This window comes from Chrysochloris asiatica, unplaced genomic scaffold, assembly GCF_000296735.1.
Source record: "Chrysochloris asiatica unplaced genomic scaffold, ChrAsi1.0 scaffold00003, whole genome shotgun sequence".
In the NCBI taxonomy this organism is placed as follows: domain Eukaryota; kingdom Metazoa; phylum Chordata; class Mammalia; order Afrosoricida; family Chrysochloridae; genus Chrysochloris; species Chrysochloris asiatica.
Genome location: NW_006408521.1, coordinates 13195158 through 13205692, shown reverse-complemented (window position 1 = coordinate 13205692; position 10535 = coordinate 13195158). Strand labels below are relative to the sequence as shown.

The 10535-nt window shown below is 40.0% G+C and overlaps 1 protein-coding gene across 1 annotated transcript in view; it reads right to left on the bottom strand.

The window, feature by feature from the left end:
• LIPM (lipase, family member M) overlaps positions 1 to 9034 on the bottom strand; it is a 28256-nt gene extending 19222 nt beyond the window's left edge. The window contains exons 1-2 of the mRNA XM_006831124.1: positions 8714 to 9034; positions 640 to 757 (exon numbers count right to left, since the gene is read on the bottom strand). Coding sequence (XP_006831187.1) covers positions 640 to 757; positions 8714 to 8860 — 265 coding nt within the window. The 5' untranslated portion in view covers positions 8861 to 9034. The remainder of the gene's footprint in view (positions 1 to 639; positions 758 to 8713) is intronic.
• Between the last annotated feature and the right edge of the window lie 1501 nt (positions 9035 to 10535).

Genomic DNA, 10535 nt, shown 5'->3' with positions numbered 1-10535 from the left:
TAGGATCAGCACTAAACTGCAAACTACAAGGTCAGCAATTCAAACCCACCAGTCACTCCTTGGAAACCCTATGTAGGGTTGCTATGAGTCAGTACCGACTAGATGGCACTTACGAATAACAGTAAACACTGGGGGCGAAAAAAAGAAAGAAAGAAAAAAAAGTCGCAAAAATTGAAGAGCCTGGTTCTTAAAATTTCTTTAGTCAAAAGCTTACTTCCTTCTTATTGACCACAAACATTTAAGGTGCTATTTGAATTATGAATGTGGGCATGTTTGGGGGTGAGCACCAGAGGATAAATTAGAGTTTGTATTCTTCATGGCATGGAGTGGAAGCATACTGTTCAAGGGACTCTATCAGTAGATGTCCTAAAATATTTATTTTGGAGGGATTGAAGGTAAGGGCTACATGCTAGAAGTGTGGGAAGGAATGGGCCATTCTTGAAGGTGTCTTTGAGAAGTAAGCACTTTATATGTATTTGAAATAGTTGATGGTGTGAGTTGCAGCGACTGGGATTATGGGGAAACTGAAGCCGTTCCTTGACTCCAACACTGAACTGCAATCTGTACCAAGGTCTACATAATGAAATCACAAAGAAATGTTTGCTGCAGGGAAGGCTGCCCTGTGGCTATGAACTCTACCTGTTGGCTTAGGTTGCATTAGGCCTTGAGGAATTCTGTTAAGGGAAAGGATATACCCATCTTCTGTTGTGACTTCATACTCCTCACAGGAATAACCTTGATGTTGAATTATTTCACTCTATGGAATAAACACAATCTCAGTTATATGCATAGCTGTTGTTATTGTAGGTGCTGCCAAGTCAGCTCTGACTCATAGCAACCATATGCACAACAGAATGAAACACTGCCCAGCCCTGCACCATCCTTACAATTGTTGTCACACTTGAGTCCATTGCTCTTGCCATGGTTCCAATCCATCTCATTGTAGGTTCTCAATAACCTCAGAAAGTAAAAAAGGTAGATTTTTTGATGCTGCCTGACATAAACAAGCAATCCTTTCTTTCCCTCATAAATCATGTCATCTGAGAAAAATCCAGTCAACCCCTTCCAGACCTCACTTTATTTACCTGTAACATGGAGTTTGGGCTTGGAGAGTGGTTCTTGAAGTATGATCCCTAGACCAACAGAATCAGCAACACTTGGGAACTTTTGAAAATGATCATACTTGCTTTAGACTATTTATTCAGAAACTGTAAGTCTGGGTCCTGCAATTAGTGTTTTATTAAACTCTTCAAGGAATTCTGATGGACCAGAACGCTGATTCTAAAAGCTGGGAGTACATCTGAAGCACTGGAGCATTTAACCATACAGATTCCCAGGTCCAGTGCAGGTGAAGAATGAATCGGGTGATCCTAGTGAAGCCTGTCTGACACCTGTCCCAGGTCAACTTTTGGGATATTCTGGACTATGTATTTTAAAATGTTATTTCTAGTACTATAACCACACATTTAAGAGCAGGGCAAGGATGCCTTAGATAATTTGAGAAGAATTATAAAAAATGAATAATCATACAGGCACACACACATTTTCTCATATAGTTTTAGAGGTTTCAGAGTTCTTGCCCATGGATTTAAAAAAAAACAGACAAACAAACAAAAAAACACCCTACTCTATACAGTTATAGAAAGAAATGATCTGGGAAGCATGAAGTTACAGAGATGTAAATATTCTCAATGTTTGTGTCCCCTGTCATTACCCAGAGCATGGGGGATCTTGTTCTCTTAGCTCCTTAAAGGAACAAGAGTGGAGAAGGCCAGATAGGTGCCTATAGGCTCACTGTAGAATCAGGGACGATAGTATACCATAGCCATTAAGAGAAAGCCACTGGAGTCCCACAGCTTGAAGTTTAATCCTGTCTCTAACATTAATGGTGTTCTGGTGTGGCGCTATAGGATAAGCACTCAGCAGTAAGGTGGACTTGAACTACACAGTCCATGGTTCAAACTCACCAGCTGCTCCTCGGAAACCCTATACAGGATCACTATGAGTTAGAACCTACTGGAAGGCACTTACCAACAACAATTAACATTAATATTTGAACAAGCTGTTTAAACTTGGGAATTTAGTTAACACATTGCTAGGCCTCAGTTTATTCATCTGTAAATTAGTAATACTAAGTGTGGTGCTTAGGATAAGCACTGGACCACAAAGTCGGTTTGAACTGAAAGGTCTGCGGTTCAAACACACCAGCTGCTCCTCCAAAATCCAATGCAGGGTTGCAATGAATCAAAAGCGACTCAGTGGCACTTAACAACAACAATGGTACGTACTCCATGGGATTATTACAAAGAATGTATAAAGAGAATGCTTATATTACCCTAACTTTATTTCCAAGTATGAACTGAATCAAAACCAAACCCACAACTATTGAGTGGATTCTGACTTATGGTGCTCTGATAGGACAAAGTAGACCTGCCCCATAGGGTTGTTGAGCCTGCACATTTTTAGAAAAGCAGACTGTATTTCTCCCTTGGAGGGTTTAATGGGTTCGAGCACGATCCCTCAGTTAGCAACCTAATACTTCACCCACTGTGCCACCAAGGTTCCTTTATTCCTGATACATTTGTTGTTAAGTGCCAGCAAGTCAGTTCCCACTCATAGAAACCCTGTAGAGGATTGCATCAGAGTGGCTGGTGAGCTTGAACCGCCAACCTTGAGGTTCAGAGGGGCCTTGCAGTCCAGTGCATTAACCCACAGTGCCACACCAGGGCTCCTTCCTGATACATAGTAGGCACTAAAACAACATAGCCATTAAAGCAGAAGTAAACATCTTTCTGGTATTCTCTCCTTTGAACCAGTATTCACCTGACATCAGCAATGATATTCTTCAATTTATGTCCTCTTCTAAACCCAGCTTGAATTTCTGGCAGCTCCGGGTTGATGTACTGCTTTAATCATGTTTAAATTATCTTCAGCAAAATTTTACTTACATGTAATATTAATGATACTATTCGATGATTTCTGCATTCTGTTGGATCATCTTTCTTTGGAAAGAGAATAAGTATGAATCTTTTCCAGTAGGTTGGCATAAATGAGTGAGTGTCTCCAGGGCTTCATCAGTTTGTTCAAAGATTACAATTTTCATTCCACCAAATCCTGGAACCTTGTTTTTCATCTTGCTGTTCAAAATGACCTTGAGGTTGAGTGCTTATCCTATGGCAGTGCATGAGGACTGTCTAGTATTTCATTTACATTAGTCTCATTTACCTTTCTGAGTTCTGGCATGGCATCATAGGATCAGCATTAGACCCCAACATTGGTTTGAACTGCAAAGTTGGTGGTTCAAACTCAATATTTAACTTTTATAAGAATTCTATGAAGAAATTGCCACTCACAGAGGCTAAGTGACTTATCCAGAAAGTATGTGACAGTACTTACTGGTTATGTGGTAAAACCTCAACTCACATCAGGGTCTGTCTGCCATTATAGCCCATGTTGTTAAATAGGACAAGAAACTACATGGAGACTCCATACACTAAGCACTGGACTGTGAATTAATCTATGATTAAGGCTTTCTGCTCCCATGAAGATTTACAGCCTTGGAAATCCTATACAGGGTCACTATGAGTAGGAATTGACTGGAAGGCACTTAACAACAACGACAAATAAGCCCAGTGCTTTATTTACATTCGTTTCATTTGAGTTTCGTAACAGCTCTATGAAGAAATTGTCACTCACCGAGATTAAGCAACTTATCCAGAAAGTATGTGATAGTTCTTGCTAGTTATGTGGCAAAACCTGTATTCAAATCAAGATCTGCCAGCCACTATAGCCCGTGTTCTTAATTAGTGCCAGAAAATGCAGGCAGATGTATGCTATTAGGATTTGGTGGACCAGACAATGCCAGACAGACGTATGCTATTGGGATTTGGTGGTAAAGATGCTTCAGGGTTCTATTCTATCCCAGTTTGTTCTTGTCCAGCTTTTATGAAACAAATACTGGTGTTTATGTCAGCTTAGGTGCCTTTGAACTTTTCTGTCCTCCTTTGGACGCTGTTTAAGCAGATACTTATATTTCTTGCCCAGACTCTTCTTTTCAGCCTACTTTCTGAGAAAATCCTCCCCTGACCAGCCTTCTCCAAATGTTGTTGTTGTTAAGTGCCATCTAATAGATTACGATTCATAGTGACCCTGCATAGGATTTCCAAGAAGCTGGTAGGTTTGAACTGTCTACCTTGTAGTTAGCAATCCAGTGCTTATCCTATAACACCATACTAGGAACTCCAAATAAGTATCAATTGCTAGTGGTTGTTGTTATGTGCAGTGGAGTCGGTTCTGACTCATAGCAACCCTGTATAGGGTTTCCGAGGCTGTAAATCTTTATGGAAGCAGAAAGCCTTATCTTTCTCCCGTGGAACAGCTGGTAGTTTCAAACTGCTGACCGTGAGGTTCGCAGCCTGATTCGTAACCACTACGCTACCAGAGCTCCTTATCAATTGCTGGTAGCATAGTGGATTATGAGCTGGGCTTCTAGCCTGAAGGTCAGTAATTCAAATCTACCAGCAGTTCTGCTGGAGAAAGGTGAGGTTTTTCACTCCTGTAAAGATTTACATCCTCAGCAACACTATACAAGTTCATCAAGAGTTGGAACCGGCTTGATGCAACTTAACAACAGCAACAACAGTTAAATTCAGTTAACCAAGTCTTAAGAAATGTAATGTGTGTGTATTTGTGTGTGTGTACACGTGTGTCACCCATGTGTATAATTCTCCTTCAGTGATTTATAGACCAGTGGTTCTCAAAAGTTAACATGTATCAGAATTGCATGGAGGACTTGTTAAAATGCACATTGCTGGGGCCAGAGCCAGTAGGTCTGGGTGGGGGCAGAAGAATTTACATTTCAAATGCTCAGGTGATTTTGCTGCTCTTGTCCTAGGGACTACACCTTGAGAACCATTGTTGTAGATTATCTGGGTAGGTAAAATAAATGTGGCAAATGTGAGAATGGAGGACATCTGGCAAGTGTGTAGTAAGAAGATCTATGTGATGTGTCCAGTGAGGGATGAAGGAAGTGAGTGAACATAGAAGTCAAGGTATTCAGACAGCGAGAGCACCCTGAGAAGGGTTGTCTGATGAGGTTTCATAGAAGGAGACTTTGAATGGAGCCTAGAGTTGTTGTTGTTGTTGTTGTTGTTATGTGCCGTGGAGTGGGTTCTGACTCATAGCGACCCAGTACAGGGTTTCGGAGGCTGTAAGTCTTTACGGGAGCAGAAAGCTTCATCTTTCTCCTGCGGAATAGCTGGTAGTTTTGAACTGCTGACCTTGCGGTTAGCAGCCCGATTCGTAACTACTACGCTACCAGAGTATTCAATATAAACTTAAAAAAACAAACAAAAAAATCAAAACAAAAGTTCTGATCAAGTTATTCTTGGTTTAAAAGAAACATCAACAACAAAAAGAAACAAACAAACAAAATCATGTGGTCAAGTTATTCCTATGTTTATGCATAATGTCCCTATAAGACAGGGTCGAATTTCCCCCATAAGGTTTCCAAGAGTGTCATCTGTACGGGAGCAGATTGCTGTATCTTTAGCCCATGGAGACTGGTGGGTTTGAATGGCTGACCTTTGGGTTCACAACTGAGTGCTTTAACCATAGCCCATATGTGTTGAGTTGTTGTTAAGTGGCACCAAGTCAGTTTCGATTCATAGCCACCCTGTACAGGTCTTCTAAGGAGCAGTTGGTGGGTTTGAACTGATGACCTTGCAATTAGCAGTCATCCTGCAGCTTATCCTGTAGCACCAGGACATATGGAGTTGTTGCTGTTGTGTGGTCTCAACCCACAGCGACCCCGTATAGGTTTTCTGAGAACAGCTGGTAAATCTGAACTGCCAACCTTGTGATTAGCATTCCAGTTCTTATACTATAGTGCCACATCAGAACTTGGACGTGTTGAGTAGTTACTCAAAAACCTGAAGAGGGAGGAAAGAATGAACAAGAGAAAGGCCTATAATCACAGCGAGCATTGTGTACAGACAGCAGATGATGCTTAGGCTGAATGTTACACTGGAAAAGAGGGTGTAAAGTATAAAGAATAATAACATAAAAATCCCATTGGTGTTAAGTCTATTCTGACTACAGACACTGTGATAGTTGAGGTTTTGTGTCAATTTGGCTAAGCCTGCATTCTCAGTGATTGGGCAGTTAAGATGTAGCAATTACCTCGACGATGAAATCTCCGTGATATGATCCCATGTGATTGTCCCTGATCTGACATAATCACCCCATGTGTTGTAAATACTCACTTCTATGACGTTAATGAGGGAGCGCAGTGGCTCTGTAGAAAAAGCACTGGACTGTAAACCTCAAGGTCTATGGTTTGAGTCCATCAGCCACTCCGAGGGAGAAAGATGAGACTTTTTGCTCCTGCCAAGATTTACAATCTCGGAAACCCTGTACGAGATCACTGTGAGTGAGAACCGACTAAATGGCACTTAACAACAATAACATGGCGTTAATGAGGCCAGATGCAATCTAAGGCTTAGACTGTGTCTCGAGTCCATCTCTTTAGAAATATTGAAGAGATTGAACAGGCAAGCAGGGCTCAAGAAAGAAGAGCTGGATGGAAGTCGAGTGTGTCTTTTGGACCTGGGTCACCGGCTTTGTGACACTCCTAGATCCAGGGAAAGATTGATGGGAAGATACATGGGGAACTCCAAGGAATACTGAGCCTACAGATGCTGAAAGGAGACAATCGGCACTTTGAATTTGGACTTTCAGCCTCCAACACAGTGAAAGAATAAATTTCTATTTGTTAAAGGCATCCACGTGTGGTATTTCTGTTATAGCAGCACTATGAGTTAGTATCCACTCCATGGTAGTAGGTTAATTGGTTGGCTAGTAGGTGTTCAAGGAGCCCTAGCAGTGCAATCGTTAAAGTGCTGGGCTGTTAATCAGAAAGGCAGGCAGTGTGCTTCCATAAAGATTACAGCCTGTGGGGAAGGTCTACTCTGTTCTACAACGTCACTGTGAGTCGGAGTTGACTTGACAATACAGCGTTTGTGGGTGTTTTAAAAATAATTGCTCAATAAACATTTGCAAGAAAAATAGATGAATGCGGCCAGATGTATACCAAAATATGTATATGTTAGACTGTAATCCATATAACTCAATATACAGAGTTACATCAATTCACACTCTGAATTTTATTCTACTTTGTTGACTCTACAACAACAATTACATACATTTTCTGTTTCACTTTGTCTCTCAATAGCAGAACTCAATTCAATTGTTTTAGTCTTAGGCTTCTGAAACCCCAAGTCTGTGGGTGCTTGGCACACCCTGTGGATGTAGATCAGGAGATTGGCAATATCTGCAGCTGAAGAGATTCTCTCCACTCATGAAACCAGAAAAAATTTGTGTGAGATTTTCTCAGTGTCAGAAGGGTAGTTTGTAAGGACCAATACCAATCTGATAACTATCTAAACAAGCCATCAAAAGCCAATGACTGGAATGGTAAAAAGAAACCTGATACTGATCAGTCTGTAGATTTAGAGTATTTACATGACTTGCCAGAATTGTAGAATCCTTAAAGAAGTGCCTATATTGTTGTTGTTAAGTTCTGTCAAGTCGGTTCTGATTCATATCGACCCTATATAGGGTTTCCAAGGAGCAGCTGGTGAGTTTGAATGGCCAACCTTGTGATTTAAACTTACCTTGTAGTCCAGTGCTTTATCCACAGCACCACACCAGGACTCCAAGTGCCTATATAAAACAGGTTATATTTTCTTTTTCTGTAAAGTATTAGGTAAGTCTATAGAGCATGAACAAAACATATAAGCATTTTACTCATCTGGAGATAGAGTCTCCTCATTCTCACCTGGGAGTGTTTATTGGGTAGTGGTTATAATTATAGGCTTTGTGTTCAGGCAGATCTGGATTTAAATTGTAGTTCTACCATACACCAGGTGGCGTGACCTAGTTAAAGTTGCTTAACTTCTTTAATTCTCAGTTTATTGATTTGAAAAACATAGGTAATCATATCTACTGCATGGGGCAGTGAGCATGAAATGAAATCATACCTGTGTATCTGTCAGCATCAAGCTTGGTATGGGATAAGTGTTAGTAGACAGTGGCCATTATTAAAATCTAGTTAAGAATCTGAAAGTAAGTTCCCTTCACACAAAAAATCTCTGGGAGACCTAAAGAGATGACACATTGTTTACGCATTTTACTCACAGAAAACATTTCTATCACTTACTTAGGGTCCTTTTCTTGCTACTCAACAGTTACCAGTCCAAAAGAGAAATAAATGGGTAGATTTGAATGGTACATGATGCAGCTAGAAGAGAGAACCCAGGTTGCAATAAGCGAAGGCTGATGCCTTGATCATAAAGGTGAAAATAGAAAAAGAATAAAAAGCCCAAACAAAATGGAAACAATCATGAGAGTTTGGGTTTGACCCAAAAGATCTCAATGAGTTCTTTGTTCATGGATGATTTTAAGGAAATGTTTAAATTATGCTTGAGATCCAAAGGGATTAAGTTGTTGGCCTACTAGATTTGTTAGAGGAGAACCCAACCTGGTCTACCAATCACCAGTTTAGCATTCTTTCCAGTATAGTATGCGACTTTTCCACTATGCTATCATAAATCACACTATACAAATTTAATACATAATGCAGATAATACACAGTTGCAAACATTAACATGTATAGACACTTAATTTCCCCCAAACATAGAAAGTCTCAACTTACAATATTCATGAATGCTTCTGGGTCCACAGCTTTAGTTGGCATATGTCCTGAATTCACATTTCTTTGAAACAAATACGCCACCAGAATCAGAAGCCACATCACCATTCTGTAGGAAACAATCCATTCTCTTGAAAATATTTCTGACATGGTCCAACATCTGCATTTATTTTTCTTGGCAAGATAAGCACTAATTCAAAAGTGGGAAAAAGACTCTATAGGTTTGAAAAATCCTTTCATGTACTTTCTACTTGTAATTCCTTCTACACATCAGGAAGAATATCAAGCAGGTTTAGCTGACAGGAATGGAAGAACAAAAAGTAGGCTGGAAACATTGCTAGAGTGTCCCAATACATCTGGCTCCTCCTGCTCCTCCCTCATATAACATGAAGTCTCCAATCCTTCAACTTCTAAGTGTGAGAAGTTTCTTTGATACAATCTAGAGTTATATCCATGAAATACAGCCAGTATCTTCCTGTTCCTTATCACCAAGTAATTAAGCTTATAGGTGGCAGCATCCTTTTTATTGTTGTACCAGATACGAAGTCTGCAGAAAATATTACAAGTTTCTGTGGTCATGTTCTGAGGGTTCAGTGATCACTGTCCTTTGGTTAAAGATCAATGTAGTGACAAGTATTTTTATTTAAAATACTAACAATTTTAAGGGCAATTTCTATTTTTAGTGACGATGCTATCACTATTAAAAGAAAATGGATCTTCTATGATTAAGGCCATTTCTATCTAGTTCTTCTAAATAGACATTTATATAAAAAAGTTATTTTGGGTTGTAATTACACCAGGCCATATTGCCTGCTGGTGTGCATGGAGTCACCATAATCGAGCAGCTAACAACAACAACAATCACTAGTTAATTGCTAAGAGATAGATTAGATGGAAATCTGGTAATGAAATCATCTGCAACCATAAAATAATGAGTTGCTGCAAGTCATTTTCATGAACTGAAGTTCCCAATTCATCTGGCTGTGTACTGATGTGAGCAAATCCTTAGTAAAAGTTAAACAGCCAGGAAAGTAGACGTACTGACATTTTAGGCAAAATATGTGTTAGAATATAAGAAAATGTTTTTAAAGTAAATATGCCTTTGCTCTTTCACTTCAGTGCAGAGCTAAATGAAGACCTGTCAATTTGCAGGCTTGGAATGTGGTTTGTAAAAAACTTGAGGCTGAAACTTGAATGATGAGTCTTGTGAGAAAGTACCTGCCTATATGACTCAGCTTTGCCTGCTCTGGGCTGACTGGAAGGTGTAATGAGGTAAACTTCAGACTAATTGCAATGTTCTCACCATTGCTAATTTGATGGCTGCTTGAGAGGACCAATTTGACCTAATTAGAAAAGGTGAGGTGAGACTTGTCAAACCTTTTTCAGAGACCCTTGTCCTCTGTCCCCACAGAACTCACTCTGAAGTTGTTGTTAAGTGCCGTCAAGTCAGTACCAACTAATAGCGACCCTGTACAGGGTTTCCAAGGCTTTAAATCTTTGTAGAGCAGAAAGCCTCATCTTTCTCCATGGAGCAACTGGTGGGCTTGAACCATTGACCTCGTGGATGATAGTCAAGGGCTCATCATATAGTGACACAACACTCCCTTACTCAGAAGTTAGGGGGAATTATATATTATTATTATTATTATATTCCTGGTATAGCACTGTAGGATAAGCACTGGACCACAAGGTAGGTTTGAATAGCAAGGCCAGCAGTTCAAACCCACCAGCTTCTCCTCAGAAACACTATACAGGGTTGCTATGAGTCAGAACTGAATGGACAGCACTTAGCAACAACAACAAATGTGTATACATATTTGTGTGT